This window comes from Microcebus murinus, chromosome 6 (assembly GCF_040939455.1).
Source record: "Microcebus murinus isolate Inina chromosome 6, M.murinus_Inina_mat1.0, whole genome shotgun sequence".
Lineage (NCBI taxonomy): Eukaryota > Metazoa > Chordata > Mammalia > Primates > Cheirogaleidae > Microcebus > Microcebus murinus.
The window spans coordinates 64,012,751-64,033,026 of record NC_134109.1 but is presented as its reverse complement, the minus strand read 5'-3'; the positions used below and the strand labels follow the sequence as shown (position 1 = coordinate 64,033,026).

The following is a 20,276-nucleotide window of genomic DNA, read 5'->3' as shown; positions in this document are numbered from 1 at the left end:
AAAGGCTTTTTAGAGTACAAGGAGGAGAAGCAATCATAACAGCTAGCATTTATTATCATGCAGTTCCTGTGTGTAGAGACTCTCTGACGTACTTTACATGCATTAATTCATTTTAATTTTTGCAACAAATTGACAACATAGGTGCTAGTGTTGTCCCCATTTTACAGATGAGAAAACTAGGGCATGAATCCTAGAAAACTAGGATGTGAACTCAGATGGTCTGGCCCTGAAAATCATAGTAAATCATTATGCATACCACTTTACTTGCAGACTAAAAAACAACACAGAATCCATGTACTAATAATATTAGTATAGTACAATACTTTCATGTAGCTTTATTAAAAAACTCTGAAGCTCAGAGGTTTTGCAATGTGTACAAAATCACAAAAGAAACTGATGGTATTACATGCCCAAGACATTAGTTCCTAGTCACTCAAGGAAGTCCCTGAACCATTTTGCAAACACATGGAACAATGTATGAGGGCAAGACTGAGGATGGGGGGTAAAAGAAATGTTATCAATCTCAGGTGACTATAGCTCTCCTTAGAGTTCTCTTCATTTTTTTATTCTCCTTCCACAACTATATCCAAATGATTACTACAACTCTTTAATTTTACTTCTAAAATATTTCATGACCTCTGTCTCATTTTCAGCTCTTCTGTCACTGCCTTAGACCCACAAGTCCTCTGCCTGTGCCATAGCACTAGCTTTCTAACAAGGCTCTTGTGTCTTGACAGTGAAGAACAATTGGCTGTGGAAACAGCTTTTTGCAAAAGTTACAATATAGTACAACATAATCTATTGTAAAAATATAATGAAAAAATTCTCAGAAAAACATAAAATTTTACTATGAATGGAAGAAAGATTTGACATTTATCTCTCAGACTTTATAGTTGTGATTTCATCTGAGGAATTTTTGTAGTCCAAGTCAATTCTCTATTTAACCACCTATAAAATACACATTCATAATACACAAACATACATATATATACATACATTAATAATTATTAGAGAGCAAGCCAAAAACAAAAAAACAAAAAATCATTCCTGCAAATATAGTCCTGTTATTAAATTGCTTTGCTAAGGCTGAATTATCAAAATCTGATAGAGAACCCTCATGAGAAAGGCTTCAGATACATTCTATGACCTTTATTTTATAGTTCAGTACCAAATACTTGAACTTGACTGGCTTTGGTAAGAAAAATTTCCATTTGCAATGTTTTCCTACTTCATAACAATAGTAATGATGCCAATTCTTAGCTGAACAAAGAGAATTTCCCAGTGGTGGGGATATGTGTGGTGGGGAATTTTCATGCAGTTATTAATTTTTTTCCTCCAAAACCCAATTCATCCACTCATGAGCAATCGTTTCCTGGCTTCCTGGGTCTAAATGTACTAGCTCACAGAAGTGGTATTTTTCAAAAAGAAAGGGTGGGAGAAAAAAATTCAGCAAATTAGCCAAGAGCAGCCTGGTAGTTTTTAACTCCCAAAGTGGTTAACAGATGATGAAAGGTTTCAGGAGAAAAATGACATAAGCAGAAGAAAATTCTTAATGTTGTCTGAATAGACAAAAGTATTTCACTTTCATTAAAATTCTTTTTTTCCAGTTTTTTTTTTCTCATTTTTACTGCAATCCGATGTCAGAAAATATTTCTGTGGGTGGAATGTAGTTAAATGTAAAAAGAACCAAATTATGCTTACGTCAAACTACAGAGTGAAGACTTTTTCCTACATGTTCCTCTAGATTCTTAAGGAATTCTTAATGCCTTACATTTAACTCTTTTATTCATCCATCTTGAATTAATTTTTGTGAGAGGTGAGAGGTAGGGGGTCCTGTTTCATACTTTGGCATGTGGTGATCCAGTTTTCCCAGTACCACTTATTAAACAGGGCTTCTTTTCTCCAGGGTCTGTTCTTGTCTGCTTTGTCAAAAATCAGTTTGTTGTAGGTAGATGGTTTTATATCTGGGTTCTCTGTTCTAATCCATTGGTCTATGTCTCTATTATTGTACCAATACCATGCTGGTTTTGTTACTATAGCCTTGTAGTATAATTTGAAGTCTGGTATGTGATTATGTGATGCCTCCAGATTTGTTCTTTTTGCTTAAGATTGCTTTTGCTACTTGGGCTCTTTTCTAGTCCCAAATCAAGCATAGAATTATTTTTTCTAGATCTGTGAAGTCTGACATTGGTAATATGATGGGGATTGCATTTAATTTGTAAATCAGTTTGGGTAGTATGAACATTTTAACAATGTTGATTCTGCCTATCCATGAGCATGGTATGTTTTTGCATTTGTTTGTATCCTGTACAATTTCTTCCCACATAGTTTCATAGTTTTCCTTGTAGAGATCGTTCACTTCCTTGGTTAAGTATATTCCTAAGTATTTTATTTTCTTTGTAGCTTTTATGAATGGTATTGAATCTTTGGTTTGACTCTTAGTTTGACTGTTATTGGTATATAGAAATGCTACTGATTTATGTACATTGATTTTATATGCTGAAACTTTGCTGAATTTATTTATCAATTTCAGGAGACTCTTGCTAGAATCTTTGAGGTTTTCTAGATACAAGAGCTTATCATCAGCAAAAAGAAATAGATTGACCTTCTCTTTCATGATTTGGATATCCTTTATGTCTTTGTCTTGCCTGATTGCTCTGGCTAGAGTGCACTATGCTGAATAGAAGTGGTGACAGTGGGCATCTTTGTTTTGTTCCATTTCTTATGAGGATTTTGATTGTGGGTTTATCATATGTGGCTTTTATAATTTTGAGATATATTACTATTATGCCTAGTTTTTGAGGGTTTTTATCATGAAAGGGTGCTAGATTTTGTTGAATGCTTTTTCTGCATCTATTGAGATGATCATATGGTCTTTGTTTTTGCTTCTGTTTATGTGATGAATCACATTTATTGATTTATATATGTTGAACAATCCTTGCATTCCTGGGATGAAGTCCACTTGGTCATGGTGGATTTTTTTTTGATGTAATGTTGAATCTGGCTTATTAGTATTTCTGTATGTATATTCATAAGGGATATTGGTCTGTAGTTTTATTTTGTGTGTGTGCTCTTTCTTGGCTTTGTTTTCAAGATAATACTGGCTTCATAGAATGCATTAGGGAAGATTCCCTCCTTCTCAATATTGTGGAATAATTTCTGTGCTATGGGTACCAGGTCTTCTTTGTAGGTCTGATAGAATTCAACTGTGAATCCATCTAGTCCAGGGCCATATTTTGGGAGGAAGTTTTTTATTACTGTTTCAATCTCACTGTTCATTACTGGTCTGTTTGGGAGTTCCATTTCTTCCTAGTGGAGTCTTGCAAATTGTTTGTTTCCAGGAATTTGTCCATTTCCTCTACGTTCTTTAGTTTATACACACAGAGAGTTAGATAGTATTATTCGTGGATGATGTTTTGTATTTCTGTGGTTATCAGTTGTAATGTCACCTTTTTCATTTCTGATTAAGTTTATCCGAGTCTTTTCTCTTCTGTTCTTGGTTAATCTACCAAGAGGTTTGTCAATTTTGTTTAACTTCTCAAAGAACCTACTTTTGTTTCATTAATCCTTTGTAATTTTTGTTTGTTTGTTTTTCAATTCATTTAGTTCTTCTCTGATCTTTGTTATTTCTTTTCTTCTGCTGGCTTGGGATTTCGTTTGTTTTTCCTTTTCTAGTTCCTTGAGGTGTGACAGGAGGGTGCTCTCTTCTAGATATCGGCTTATGCAAAGAATTTATGACTAAAACCCCAGTGGCAATCATGGCAACAACAAAAATTAATAAATGGGAGTTGATTAAATTTAAAAGCTTCTGCACAGCTAAGGAAATAATCAACAAAGCAAACAGACAACCTACGGAATGGGAGAAAATATTCATAAGCTACACATCTGGTAAAGGGCTAATATCATTAATCTACAAATAACTCAAACAAGTCAAAAAGGAAAAAACAAACAAAAGTCAGCAAAAGACATGAACAGAAGCTTCTCAAAAGAAGAAAACAAATGGCCAATAAACATGAAAAAAATGCTCAAAGTCACCAATCATCAGGGAAATGCAATTTAAAACCACAACGAGATATCCTTTTACCCCAGTTAGGATGGCTTTTATTAAAAAGTCCAACAGTAGATGCTGATGTAGATGCAGAGAGAAAGAAATGCTTATACATTCTTGGTGGGATTGCAAATTACTACAATCTTTCTGAAAAACAGTATGGAGATTCCTCAAGGAACTAAAAGTAGATCTATCATTTGATACAGAAATCCCACTATTAGGTATCTACCCAAAGAAAAAGAAGACTTTTCATCAAAAAGACACCTGTACTTGAATGTTTATTGCAGCACAATTCATGATTGTGCAAACATGGAATCAATCCAAATGCCCATCAATTCATGAGTGGATTAATAAAATGTGGTATATGTATACCTCAGAGTACTACTTAGCCATAAAAAAGATGAATTAATATCTTTTGCAACAATTTGGATAGAACTAGATACCATTATCCTAAGTGAAGCATCTCAAGAATAGAGAAACAAATACCACGTGTACTATTAAATTGGAAGTAACTGATGAGCACACATGTGCACAGATGGAAGTAAAACTCAGTAGAAATCAATGTGGGGGAGAAGGGAGGATGGGAGGGAGAAAAACCTACCTCATGGGTACAATGAACACTATTTGGGTGATGGGCACACCTATAACTGGGACCTCAGCATTACAAAAGTGATCCATGCAACCTAAAACATTTATACCCCCTTAATATTTTGAAATTAAAAAAAAATTAATTCGTGGTGGGGAAAAAGAGAAAATTTGGATAAATAAAATTTAACATTAAAACTATATTCTTCATAAGGAAGATTTCTATAGTTTGTTTATGTTGCAGAACTTGTCAAAATGCAGTAGAAGGAATGTCCCATTTCTTGCTCTCCTCTCCTATACTCCTGACCCACTGCAGTTTGGATGAAACTGATCCGTAACCACACCTCCAGGAAACAGCATGTATCCCAAGCCAATCATTGCACCCATCCTCTTCAGAGACTGGGGCAGACATGAGTATGTCATCCAAGCTTTCTGTACCCATGGGCTAAAGTGCCCTAGTAGCTATCATTTGTCATCCTTCAAATTGTAACACAGCATAGTCCTGCTCACTTTAAGAAAACCTGAACTTTAGTTTACTTTTGAGGATATATCTAGAAATAATATTTTTACAACAAATCAATATTTTTTACAAAACATTGTATATGTGGTAACTTCTGTTCTGATAGTCAGTGGTCACTCAATGAACTCGTACATGTTCACTGAGAACTTCATCACAAAAGGATGGGGGTGGAGGGAAGAAGATTTCTGAACAATGGTAAGGTCAGATAAAAGTTAGATCTCTATTTAGCCAGGTAGGCAGTGGACTGTATGTCTAGTAGTCACATGTGGTCTAAGAACAGGAATGGCAAAAAGGGACCGTAAAGTAATTCAGATTCCTAACGGGTAGAGTGAACCCTGCTAATGTATACAAAATCATTGAGAAGGCAACAAGGTAGTATAAGATATGCATATAATGGGCCACATGCTATGGGGAGAGAAAGAGAAAGGGAAAATATAGTCAAAAATAATAGGAAGTGATTGAAATATGGTTAAAATGTCAGGGAACAGGTATATGCATTTTGTAGAAATGGGCAAGATGAACAGGCAAGAGTTATAAAGGAAGAGTGACAACAAGTGGAGATGTTACAGCTGGAGCCTTGACTTATTGGTGAAGTCCAGGAATGGTATTATGGGTGACTGATTACAAAAAGAAATAACGAGAAATCAAAGGATCATAAACGTGCATGTTAACACCAAAGATGAATAGTGCATAAAATGGGTAGTAAGATTAGGAGTCTGACACTGGTTATAACTATTGTTAAATGGAAATGAGTCTTCAAGAAAATAAATAACCTCAATGCAATGTTATAGAGAAGGTGACAATAAGTAAAATAGACACCTTTGGTCTAGAGGGAGGGTTGGTCAGAAAATAACCAAAAATGGCACTGGGAAATGAGAAGATCACTTCATTCAACTCCTCACCTAAGAGTGAAAATAAGAGGAAAATAAGAGTCAACACCTCTTGGATTAAAGGAAATGGGGCATCACTCAAGAAAGTCATGCTGCAAGTAATAAAAGACCAGGAAGAAGGAAGGAAAATCAAGCATATGATCACAATGTACTCAGGGCCTAAAAAGAGTATGGGAAAAGAGGTAAGAGATATGGGGGAAAAACAGGGTTCAAATATGGAGCGGTCAAGTTTAAAGATGATTTTAAATATTTGTTGAGCAAATTACAAGCTAAGCATTGGAGTGAGAGAGGAGCTGGAGAAAACTGCTGCCAACGATGTTTATAGGTAAGTGCAGGAGATCTAAACATAATTTTGTGTGTGTGTGTGTGTGTGTGTGTGTGTGTGTGTGTATAACTGAATATACACAGTTGAATAAGTTACAGGCTCAATGACATTGAAGAAGTGGGACTAGGTGATTCAAAATTAGAATTTGACTGTTACAGAATGGCCCTTTTTACATACCAACAATATAGCTGTTAAGGGTATGGCCCCTCCTGAGCTTGGTGCTGGCAAAGCAGGTGAGGAAAAGGGCTGCTTTTAAATGCCCTCCCAGCAATTGTGGCCAGGGAGACAGGAGAGATGAGACATAAAGGATGGATGTCAAGAGCAGTGGGCCAAAAAGCACAATGATGTTCTCAGTTTGCAAAAATGGGAAGAGGAAAAGCAAAATGCTGTTCTTTATGAAGCAAGGGAACTCTAAAGTGCTGTATCGGGTCAACATGAGAGAAGGGCAGGTCCAGTTCACTGATGGTGTGATAACATGAAAATAGGCAGCCATCCCCTACACAATCACACCCACATACAGGTTGCATTCAGTCTATCTACTACTATAAAATGCTTGATAACAAAAGTAAAATGGGAAAAAATTCAGTTTAGAGATGCAATTTTAAAAGTCCTCATATATTTCTGGACATTGCCACAGAGAAAAAGGACTCATAAAACACATTGTATTATTTGCACAGCAGCCTGGCTATGAGTTTAATATGAATTATAGTGAGCACTGATCCAGCGCATGACTTTCCTGAATAAATTAATTCAGGTAGCCCCTAGTGTTCAGAAATAGGAAACTTAGAAAACGATATGTCTAGTCTCTAGTTTTGAGAGTCCACGTACAGTAGGCAAATGTCAAAAGAGCCAAAGAAAAGAAAAAAGGAGAAACCAGCCAAAGCAAGTGATTCCTTCAAAAAATTTAATTAAAAAACCATCAAAGCTTTGGCTCTTTTGGTTTATTTATTTAACAACAGACAACCCTATAAACAACAGGAAAAGTTATTACTTTTATCTAGCAAAATAGTTATCTTATAGGATCCATCTACACCATGAAAATGTGGCAATCCCAGGACCTCACATAATTGGTAAGCAATCAATAAAGACACAAAGTGATTTAGGCTGAACCAAAGAAAAGTAAATAAAACAAAGATAAACTGAAGTATCATCAGTATAGCCAAGTACTGGTCTTTGAACAAGTTGTGCAACTTGAGGAAATGACTCTAGAATCATTAATGCTACTGTATTTCATTTTTCAAACACATAGCAAGCAAAGAAGCCTAGAGAGGAGAAACTCAGCAATGCAAGCTGAGTTTTTCTATAATGACTTTATTTTTCACAAAAATAAACAATAAAAATCTGGACATCTTCATGATCACTGCATTGACCATAATTGTAAGGATCCCTGCTACAGCAGGGATCTTTTTAAGTTAAATACATCCATTTTTTTTTTCTGTATTGTTAGGTATAGTCCTATCACTAACTCCTAAATTCTAAACAAGAAACCTAAATGTAAGCAGATGGAAATGCATCCATTGAGTTAACTAGTATCACGTGGCATGACCTGACCTGCTCTAACTCTTGAGCCCCAGCTTCCTTGTTGATCTCAGCTTACCTCATAGCTACTGGACTTTTGACTGCAATAAGTCAATGGCTTCTTAGTCCTATTATTATTTCTCAGCTTCTATACATTCAACACATTTGGAGCCCTGACAGCTGTTGAGCTTCACTGTTGAGATTTTTGTTTGCTCTTGCTGCTGTCTGGATGATTTAAGGTGCTGAATCTTTGAAGGTGTGTGTGTGTGTGTGTGTGTGTTTTGTGGGGCTGGGAGGGGGTTCAGAGGGAGGGTGAAGTCGGGAGATGTAATTGGGACAATAGTGGGTATGGAAATAGCCAATTCAAGGGAAACATTTTGTTTCCCTTCCTCATGTATACAGAGTTCCAAAATCTCCTACTGGGCCTAAGTTTGACATATACTTTTTACATTGCCTTAAAAACATATGCCCCAAATTCTCCAAATACAATTTATTAATCTATGGATAGGAAAAAAAAGTATCCTACCTGACAATACCACTTCAATAAGATCACCTTCCTGGATATCACTGGCCGTTTTCACTAGCTGAAGGATGTTTTCAGAGGTAGGATCATGGCGAAAAAGCAGAATCTTATCATACATTCCATAGAAACCACATTCAGGGAACTGCAAATACAAATAAGACAATAGTTTAAATGTCAAGATCTTCCTAAATATTCTGTTTTAAATTAAAAACAATATACGTACGTGTCAGGCCACAAATTTAAGTTCATTAGAAAAGTTCAACATATCTAGAACATTAAATATTTTTCTTAAATGAATAGCAAAGTTGACATCGACAAAACTACCAATCAGGAGGGAAGAAGTCACATATCATAAGGGCAATAATAAGCAAGTGGCTTCCTAATTAGAGAGTAAGAAAACAAGAGAATATGAGATAAGATTCAAAGTTCCTGGCAGTAAGGCAGTTAAGAAACATAATAGATGAGAAGAAGTGTGCATTTTTCACACAATCTATGTAGCAATCCAATAACATAAAATTGGGAGTCACTTTATTATAATACTATTTCACATAACTGTGGCAATTTGTTTGAAAAAAAAAAAGAGGTCTGTCTGTTTGAGCATATTAAAAAATAAGAGATGACTCAATAAATCTAAATGTGCTCCCTGTGTGGCCAGCAGCTTTATCTAGATAGCCTTTGACTTAAGGAAGCACCAGAGGAGGCAACCAACTCTCCCTTCTGCTCCTCTCCCTACTACATCCCTTTTAGTTTTCATGCAGTCTGTCAATCCACAATCTCATGAGCAGTGTAAGAGAAGGTCCATCTGCACCAGCATGAAGGATTTTCATTAAAACAAACATCCTAGTCTATTTTGTTATATGCAATGGAGCTCTTTATTTCTATATGACTTTTGATATAATTATTAAAGATTTTTTTATAAGTTGATTTTTGTAATGTAGTAAAAAGCTCCTAAGTCAGGGAAAGAGAAAATTATCTTTCTTGATCCTGGAACTGGTGAAAGGTCTGACACTTATGTCAATATATGTGGGTTTTAAGGTGCTATTGTCAAGAAAATATGTTCAGAATCTGACACCTTCTGAAGATAAACACAATATACGGTAAATTCCTCTTTCTTTTTCTTATTCATAAAATAAGGGGCTACATTCATGTATCAATGTGTATGAATTAAAAATAAATATAATCAGAACATGCTCTTTAAGAGTCTATGGTGATGACCAGGCTTAAAACTACTTCTGCACGTCACTTAGTAAACTTGACTTCCTTAAAATAAACACAACAGCTGAAATGATGTCACTGCTTCCACATGCTAATTAACAGGAAAAACAAAATTTAGTTGGTTTTTTTTTGAAATATCTCCAATAATATTATTAGAGTACAAGGAAACAAAATTAAAATAACACTTCCCCACCTTACAAACAATGGATAGCTTGTGTACTATTTTAAAAATCAGGGAGATTCTGGCAAGAGAGCCAGCTAGAATCATCACTTGTTGGACTGTCCTGGACAGAAGGAAGGATATCAGATAGACAGGAGAGAAGATTCGAAGCTCAGGTGAGGATCATGGAGAGCAATGTCAGAGATGACTTGGGACCCCACGGAAAAAAACGGCGAAGCTGAGAAGGAAGAACATAAAGAGGAGAAGACATCAGCAAGGATCACACTCAGAGGGGCTCAGAATCCAGTGAAAGGGTAAGGGGGCATTCCCCTCCCCCTCATATGTCTTCACCGAACAGCAGGACGCCAACTCTACTGAAGGCTTTTACCCCCTCCATGAGCACAGGTGCAGCAAATAGAGAATAGAGGGGTGAACTAGCCAGCCCCAGGGGTTTGGGCAGTCCATGAGGGGCACCCCCTGGGAGAGTGCCAGGAGAGCCTGGAGTGCAGCTTTCTCCCATGCAGACACTTCCTCCGCTGCACCCCTCCTATCCATTGCTACCCAGAAAGCAGACTGAGCTCAGCTGACTGGGAGCTGTAGCCTCTGCTGACCCATTATAACTGCAAGTGTTTTTTGAGCCAAGAAGTTCCCCAACAGGCCACTTCTCTGTGATGGGTGTGCATCTCAGTCTGAGGTGTCTACAGAGAGTGAGATCCATACCTTTTCCCTTGAGGACTTGTGGTGGAACAAGGGAGTACAATTTGGGAAGACCCTGCCCATTGGCATTTTGCAGGGTGGCAGGCCAGTGGCTCAGATAAGCAAGCTGGTCCTGGTGGACTCCAGAGAGGAGCAAGGGGATGCAGGGGAGTCAAGGAGCTGGACTTGGGTGGTAAGAGAGCCCACATGGACATATCTGACAGGAGAGTGTAGTGGAGTGCTAAGGAGTCACATTTTCCTTCGTCATATGTTTACATTTACAACTAGATGGCAGATACTATGAATTAATGTGGAGTGGGTTTCATTGTCTTCCTTTAATGAATGTTGATACATGTCTTGACAGAACATTAAGTTACTTACAGTTCAGTTGTATCCTTCCAAGGCCTAAAAGCTTTGTTAGGGAAGCTCTACAGTGGTCATTGCTCTAGGGATAATTTATCCCTACTACTAATGCTAACAACTCTTTTGAATGTCTCTACAGATTGCCCCAAGTGTTCAGCGAAATCTTTCCTATTTGCTTAATAGAAACTCAACTGTCTCTTAGCCCTATGAAAGCTCTGAGAAGTGATCAATTTCATAGCTTACAAAAGTGCACTTTCTCTTACCTTACAGATTTTCACCCTATGCATACAAGATTTGTATTCAGTCTAATACTCTACTGGACCCTCAAGCAAACTTCTGGAGCTCTTTGTATAAATTCAACTTTTCTAGTCTTCCTCCCCTAAAATCCCATCGACTTGCCCTTCTCGAGCTCTTATCTCTGCTCTTCTCCATGCAGCCAGACAACTAGGGTCTGCTTGGGTTCTCTCTGCATACCACACTCTGGATCCTGCCTCCAGGCAGAAAACTCAGGTGATTGTGGTACTTACTTTGTTAATTTCCTTTCTCTTGGGGATCACAATCCTGCACTGTGTGCTGGCCAGTGTCTAAACAGGCACTTTATAAATTTTGTATTGTTTTTTTGTTGTTGAGAGCAGGAGGGCATGTCCCTTACCAGTTACTCCTTATGGGTGGAAGCCAAAGTCTCATGTGCATTCTAAGAACAGCATACTAATATTGTCTACCTAACACTTTCACTGCACAGTGTAAACTGTATTAAACTGTATTTGTGAGAAAAGTAAGTTAAAGAAAAATAAAATCTCAATAATTGGTAAGAGCGCATTTTTAAGATCAGTGATAAAATGAAATAAAAATACAGAATTGAAGATTACAGACTCTCAGACCCCAGTTTGAGCTATAAACTTTGAACTTTAACTGTTAAAGCTTTGTCCTGATTAGAATACAAATGTTCTTCAAAATATAAGACATTAATCAATGCATATAGATTCTCTTACCACATCCTTTCTCAAACTTTGGGCAGCTGATTCTGATTTAAGAGAGTAGTGAAAAAATTCAAGGAATTTAGTTCTTGGACTAGGGTAAGAAAATAATACCTAGAGGAGAAGAGAGATAAAACAGCAAAGCATTTCCCTGAAGAATAGCAAAACTTTATAGAGATTTCCGACTAATGTTTTGTCAATGTCCTCCTGACTTGTGTGGTACAAAAGTCAGGCAGGAAAACTTAAGAAGGGGCTCAGAGTACAAGGATTCTGCCAACTCATCACAATTTCAGTGCAGTCTGGCCTCATCCACATCTCTTGCTTTCTTTTAGGACATCTCTATAGGCCACTTCTCTCTGGTCTTGTATTGCTGACATTTGAACATCACATTCTGTGTTGTGCCTCTTTGTAAAAACATGGGTATAATGTAATAATTTGGTATTCAAGTAAGACTTGCTTGTCTCACATTCTAATTATTATTATATTACCTTCGAAGGGTGACTTAGGAAACATTATAAAAAACAAGAATAGGCAAAATAGTATCAATAATATGCTACACACACTAAAGCTAGCATTTAAAGACTAAAATTTTAAATTAAGAGTTATAAATTTTGATTAAGATAATATATACAATATATAAATAACTAACGTATTGATATCTTGTCTCCCACATTCATTCTTACTGTTTCATAGACAAGGCTCTCCTCTCTTCAAGCCATTCAGAAACAGGTTCTGAGCCCTACGTAGTAGGTCACAGAAGTGAACACAGAGGTCTAGCCTCTCAGGACAGTTGTCATGGTAGCAGAAGCTGAAGGCTCAATTTTTTTTCCAGATTGTTCCTTGTATTATTAGACAGAAAAAAATATGTATATTTGTCTAGGATTTCTAAGAGAAAAAGCTTTTGTTTTATATAACATAATATTCTGCTTGAATAGAAACTATATACAATAAGATTTATCGAAATCATATTTTAAAATTATGCCCAGAGGTGAAAAGTGCAGTGAAACAATGCCTGACATCCGAAAAGAGAACATATTGGGAGAAAACACTCATGCACTCATGAAACAACATTCCCTAATTTGGTCATAATCATCTGTTTTTATGTGAAGGTGTGTGAGCTTTGAAATCTGAAAACCCTCATTAAACTAAACAGGCTTTCAGAAAGGCTCAGAGGCTTGTAAACTCAGCTGGAGCTTATTACAAGATCAGTTCTGTGTTTCTCAGGGGCTTTGTGGTTATGAGTGCAAACATCTCAGATAAGTGATTTCAAGCTCTCTCCAAGTTTGAGTCTAACAACACTGGCCACTGTGAAAATATGGCCAACAATCCCGGCACTGGTCCTAAGCTCTTTAATTCTACCCGATGCTGGAAACCTCTGTGCCGCTGTGTGTATCATTTGGCATTTTTGACCACAGAGCACAATTTACTGTTACATTTCACTATAAATTCATGGCTGGCCAGACAATGTGCTCCAGAGTAGAATAAATACATGTTTTAATGAGTAGCTGAAATGCGACCTGGCCAACGGGAAATCTAAGGAACAAAGGGTGCTTTTCCATAGTTGGAGCCAATCACAAAAGGCGAGGAACAAGCAATACTACAAACAAATTAATCCATGACTCAGTCAAGTGGAAAAAAAGAGAAAGAGAGAGAGACATGGCCCAATTAGGAAATGAAAACACTCTGCCAGTTTGCTTTTGCTAAAAGGTGAGGATTCAATGAAAATCCTGACATTAAATTATTCTGATCAATAACAGAATACATCAGGCAGTTGGATATTGCACTCTTCTCATCAAAGATGATTCCCAAGTCATTTTCCAAGAACTCTTCCTGTTCACAATATTAGTGTCCTGACTGGTCACCCTTAATGAGCAAAGCAACTAAAAAGGTGCTATCACTTCCTAACTTGGCCAAAATACCCCTTAAGTGTTGGTCCAGGAGTAGACAGACGACAAGTCACAGTGTGATTAACTGTTTTAACATGACATAAAGCAAGTCATTTTTTAGGCATAAAAACCTGGGTGAAAATGTCCCCCAATTCCCTTGGTGGAGTTACACCTGAGTGGTTCTAGCCCCCAGCTGTAAGAGCAGGGAAGGCTGAGCAATCTTCAGCACAGACCCTTAGGTCAACTGCATTGTGCAACAGAGCCAAGACAGAGTCATAAACTTCTATTACTAACTTTTGCCAAGGAAATAAAACCACCCCTTTTTAATCACCCTCACAATTTTTAAAAACCCTCTAACATACTAAGAAAATTTAAGTATATCAATGAAGCAGCAATAAATACATTAGTGAACTGAGTGATTATCGTGCACAAAGCAGCTATAACAGCAAAGATTTATTGAGATGGCTCAAGCCCACCAAAAGCATGAACGCTAGAGGTTCATTAGAAACATAAGTTATAATGTATAAATTAAAGGGGAAAAGAAAAAGTGAATAATTTATATTATTTAAAGGCATATTTCTGAAGTTTGTTCAAATTTGGGCACAGGCTTTTATTTGGTGATTTCATGTCTTCAAAGGGAGGCACATGAAAAGAATTCCACCCTATGATCACATAGCTATGTGTCTAGTTTCTGAATGTAATCTTAGGAAACAGAAACCAGAATAAATAAAAATATTTCCTTTTTCTTCATGCTCTTCTTCCTCTCTCCCTCCCTCCCAAGTCATGCAAAAGAGCAAAACTGCCCACTGTAGAGCCAGTAACATGCTCATTTTCCATTTTACTTTGTTATTATCTGGACCAAGGGAATGCTGTCCAAATGCGGATAACTGGCAAACACTCACACCCCTTGCCTTGCTCCCTGTGTAGTCTTTTTTCTCACACTAGCACCTATAGTCATACGACTCTCTGCTCCACAAATCCAACGCTTCCTCTCAAAAGGAATGCCTGACACCACTGTCTATCAATTTCAGAAATCTTCAAGTCCAAATTTAGAAACACAAAAGTCACTCTAGTTAGTCCTCCTTTCCCCACAGTATTGCCCCAAAGACTTCCTTTTCTCATTCAAGACAAGACTTTAACTTAATCCACTCTTGTTTTCCCAAAGTCAGATCTATAACCTGACCCATGGACTCTCTTCAGCTTAGATCTCAATCGATCTCTCTCTCTCTCTTTTAGCCACCATCCTTTATATTAAGTTCAAAAGTCCATTGTTTAAAACATCATTTTCATTCATAATTTTAAATCTGGACCTTAATTCTACCCTCTACTTAAAATTACAGCAAAAAAAATAGAAAAAGATATCTGAGGAAAAAAACGAATATATCTCATAAAAAAGAAGTCTGCTTGGAATTTTTAGAAAACAATATTTAGATTAAATGTGAAATGGCTATCAGATTCTAAAGTTGGTTGTATTGCAAAACATAGATATCACATAAACTGAACTTCCTTAACCTTTTCAGAATAAAGCTAGACTATTCCCAAGACTTCTTCTTCCTTGAGCATATAAACACATTGATGTTTTGTATCAAATATTGCTAAAGAAGTCTAATAAATTATATGTGTGTCTTTAAGGCAACAGATAGCAGATGTGACTCAGTGTGATGCTTAATTGTTGGCAGAATCTTTTCTTCTATTTTAATTCATATAACATGTCATCTATTAAAAAGACAAAAACAATAAGAAATGCCTTCATAAATCATTAGCTCTAACAAGGCAACTTCTGTATATAGACTTCCTAGAGGTAGTTTAAATCATTATTTTGTTGTATATAATTTAAGTTTTAAAATAAATGTTCATATCAAGCAATTACAGGTGGTAACAATTAATGAGAGCCTCACTATTATTGTGTAAAAACATATTATCCTGCATTATACCTTGACAGATTACTAGTTCGTGATAGCTATTAGAAGTCTTAGTAGACACACTGAAATTATTCCCACAACAGTAATTAGGTATGTGGATGTGCAGCTTAGAAAGAAAAAAAAGTGTACTTCACACTCTTTGTCTCACTCTGAATAAAACTGTCACTATAGCATATAGTAGATTTTTTCCAGAGATTATTTATTTTGTCTTCTCATTTTAGAGATGAGTACATCGATATCTGGAACATACTAAGGAATATATTCAAGGTGGCAATGCTAGGTGGTGCCAGGTCAAGGGCTAGTAGCTAGTCTCCTGGATCATACTTCTTTGAATTTCCTCTCAGTTCTGCTTCTCTTAGAAAGGAAATGCATGGAATGGCCAAATGTCTAGCAAATAGTGACTCAGACCTGAAACCCCTGAGCACTTTTCTTTGCCAGAAACCCCTGAACCCAGACTTACAGGTTTTAGATTTTTGAATAAAGTCAAGGTAAATAACTTAATGAGCTTTGTAGCAGCTGTCCCTGGCAATCTTTAGTTTTTGTTAGATAGACAAGTCCTTAAAAGGGTTTTGGCAGTGGGGTGGCCCACTAAATGACAACAAAATGGACAGTTAACAGCAATAGAACAACTGGTTAGTGTCAGTAGGACAAAGATCAATCTTACACGTCCCACACTCCAAAGATTATTACATTATAAGAGAACTATAATTAATATTTACAGAAGCATTGGTCCCATAGATAAAATAAACATTTACACAGTCTTCTGTAAGACATTTGAAAAATATTTGCATTAAATTTTCTAAAATAAAATTAGAGAATGCATTCTTCTTTCATTTGGAAAATTTGTACATCTGAACTACTATCTTCACTATCATTAATAAAGATAAACAAAGGATATTAGTGCACTATAGTCTGCTTTTGTATTTCAGCTGCATAAATTATGTATAATTTCAAGTAAATTAAAACTAAATTTTAACATTAACTTATTTAGACCAATGACCAGAAAATGCTAATACTAACAGCACAGATTTGCAACGAAGTATATAATCCTTAAAGATGGCACTGCTTCAAGTAGTTATGGGACTACATAAACAGTTTGCTCATTTATGAAGATCAGTTAAAAATGTCAATCTTCAATAAAATAAAAATCCATTTCCTTTTTAACTGTTACCATCAAATTCTACAATGTCTGATTTTTACTAAATTTATTTTATTCTAGGTAATTTTCCTTAAAAAGAATAAGTTGATGGCCAACAAATATATGAAAAAATGCTCACCATCACTAATCATCAGAGAAATGCAAATCAAGAGATATCATTTCACCCCAGTTAAAATGGCTTTTATCAACAAGGCAGGCAATAATGAATGGTGGTGAAGATGTGGAGAAAGGGGAACCCTCATACACTGTTGGCAAGAATGTAAATTAGTACAGCCACTATGGCAAAGAGTATGGAGGTTATTCAAAAAACTAAAAATAGTATTGTATGACCCAGCAGTTCCACTGCTATGTATATATCCAAAAAAAAAGGGAAATCAGTATGTCAAAGAGATATCTGCACCTCCATGTTTACTACAGCACTATTCACGATAGTCAAGATATGGAATCAACCTATATGCCCATCAACATAAAGAAAATGTGGTATATATACACAATGGAATACTACACAGCCATAAAATAGAACAAAATTCTGTCATTTGTAAACAGCATGGCTGGAAATGAAAGTCATTATATTAAGTGAAATAAGCCAAGCACAGAAAAACAAATATTGCCTGTTCTCATTCATATGAGGGAGCTAAATAATTGAACTCACGGAAATGGAAGAATTATGGTTACCAGAGGCTCAGAAGGGTAAGGGGTATGAGTTGACGAAGGGAAATTGATTAATGGATACAAATATATGGTTTAATGGAAGAAATATCTAGTGTTTGATAGATCCATAGGGTGAATATAGCTTACAATAATCTATTGTACATTTCAAAATAGCTAGAAGAGAGTAATTTGAATGTTTCTAGCATAAAGAAAAGACAGGTATTTAAGGCAATGGCTATCCCAAGTACACTGACTAGATCTTTACAAATTATGTGAATATATTTAACACAGGTACTCCAAAGTAATGCACACATTTTATACACCAATAAAAATTGTTTTAAAAATAAATAGCAAAAATAAAAGGAATAATTTGATAGATCTAAGTATGAGTAATCTCCAAGTTCAAAGAAAGTGGTGTAAATAGGAAAAAAAAAAAAAGACAAGTATGAGTAATCATCAGGAACGTAGCAACAGTGGAAAGTGTACATGAGAAAGGAAAATTGCCTGGATTAAGCCCTAGTTCAGAAACACAGAAATGGAAATTAGAGAGAAGAGTTTGGAGGTAAAGAGCTTTTTTTTTCCTTATCAAAGCTACCTAAATGATATATCACAGGGAAACAATGAATTAGGTTAGACAGTGGCCTTCCAAATGAAGTTGAAAAGCTGATGCTATAAATCCAACAATCGTGAGGAGAACTCACTCACCTGCATCATCACAGCATTCATATAACACACACTCTTGCTCTCAGGAGACAGAGGTATAAATACATTGTGGCATAACACCAAGTACTCACAGTCATTCATTCACTCAATAAACACTGAGCAAATACTCAGGTACTGCATCTCTAGCTAGAGATATAATGATAAACAAAACCAGACAAGGCCCCTTGTTCTCACGAGACTTAGGGTATAAGTAAGCGGAGAGTGTCTAAGCAGCGGGGTACAGGTAAGGGAGACAGATGTTACACAGGTAATCACACAAATGAGGGTGTCATAACACCAATGTGCAAAGTATTATAAAGAAATGGAGTATCATGTTATTATAAAAGAGCATATAACAAAGGAATATGACCTAGACAGGGAATTAGGAAACACCTCTCAAAGAAATGACATTTCAGCTAAGATCCAATGCTCAAAAGGAGTAATTTCAGATGGAGGGTGGTAGAAGTGCCAGGCAAAACAAGCACCTGTTCAAAATCTTACGTGTTCTTTGTTACCCTTATAAATAATGGTGCTATGTCTCCTTTGATTCAGGGTAAGAAAAAGTATTACTGGCTCTCACATCACCATCCCTTCACATCTCATTGTATTCCACACTGTGTCCAATGCCTGAGCCAGGATCTACTTTGTAGCTCTGATACTACATGAAACTACACGAAGTAATCATTCATTTAAGAATTTGAAATAAGTCTGGAAAATGTGGCATTATATTATACTATCACCCTCTTGAAAATTCACCATGTACATTATCATAACTAATGCTTATAAGAAGCGTTTTTCCCAATATTTCCATATTTTACACGTTTGTATATATGTGTAATATATCATATATGTGTATGTGCATATTTGTATGCATACACATATATTTTCTTGTTTGTTTATTAATTGATTAATTGCCTCTTGGGACCATGGCAGAGATTAAATAAACAAACACATATAAAGTAATTACAATAAGGCCAGACCCATAGTAAATGCTTTATATGTGTTTGCTGTTGTTATTATGGGGAACCACAGTCTTGAGAGGTTTTACAGGCTATTCTGTACTTATTTAAAAACCTCATAAGGAATGACTCAGCCCCCTACACCAGACACACTGAGTGGTCTGCTATTTCTGCTCTCATAGCTTCAAGGCAGCTCACATGATTTCTCATTGGCTCTACCCAGGTACCCCAAACCAAAGAAAAACAAAAAAAAATGGCTAAAGCCTAAGGTTTTCTTAACTTCCATTTTATGAATTTTCAGATACATATGTTCATTATATCTGTATAACTTATTTTTCTTAAAAACTAAACTATATTTGGTGGAAGAATAATAGTTAACTAAATCTAAATCTAAATAATAGATTTTTAAAACTCCCTTCCTTATATTTATTAATATTAAGACATTTTTGCATTAATTTTAATTTAAAGTATTGTTTTAGGACCGAGCAAGGGCCATAGATTTGGATGTTGGCATTAAAACAATGGAATTCCATTGTTCTGACTGTGCTGTTAATGATCTGTTGGTTCCATGGATAAAAATCTCATTTCCCGAAAGCTAAATCCCCAAGGAGCTGGTGTATTTCTTTCTTCTTTGTGCTGATAAGAAGGCAGTGCATCTGATTTAAAGGATCAAAATGAAAACAATTTCTCTCATTTACTTTGATGTTTCTCAAGAGAGGAAAGAATTTCTCCTCCCCATGTAAAATGCTATACAGCTTCTGGAAAAAATGCTGTAGTATGTAGGAGGGTCGGGAGAAGCCAAAGAAAATAAAACCACCTGCCACACCACCAGAAGTAACTAACGTTTAACATTTTGCCCTTCAGTTCACTTACAAGTGGCCAAATGTCCTCAGCTGAACTGACAGCCAACTGAGGCCAGGCTTTGGCCCCACCTACCTCCCGAGCTTGTGTTAAAAGGATTATCTGCAAAGGTTCTATGGATATCTGTGATGACCTGGGATCTTGATTCAGGTTAGTAGGTCACAAAATGTATTGTATTTCCAGCAAAACGAACCAATGGTCTGTTGCTGTCTCTCTTAAAGGCAGATATAACTTTCAAAGACTAAATTTAAAGAATGGTGGGAAAGAGCAAGTACATTTGACCCAATGAGAGAGGCTGAAATAAAGGATGAAATAT

At 36.2% G+C, this 20,276-nt stretch overlaps 1 protein-coding gene across 2 annotated transcripts in view; it reads right to left on the bottom strand.

Moving 5' to 3' along the window:
- The window catches only part of PRKD1 (protein kinase D1), a 292,389-nt gene that overhangs the window by 126,491 nt on the left and 145,622 nt on the right, over positions 1 to 20,276 (bottom strand). For both annotated transcript variants that reach the window (XM_020285846.2, XM_020285847.2), the window contains exon 2: positions 8,413 to 8,551. In XM_020285846.2, the coding sequence (XP_020141435.2) occupies positions 8,413 to 8,551 (139 nt within the window). The remainder of the gene's footprint in view (positions 1 to 8,412; positions 8,552 to 20,276) is intronic.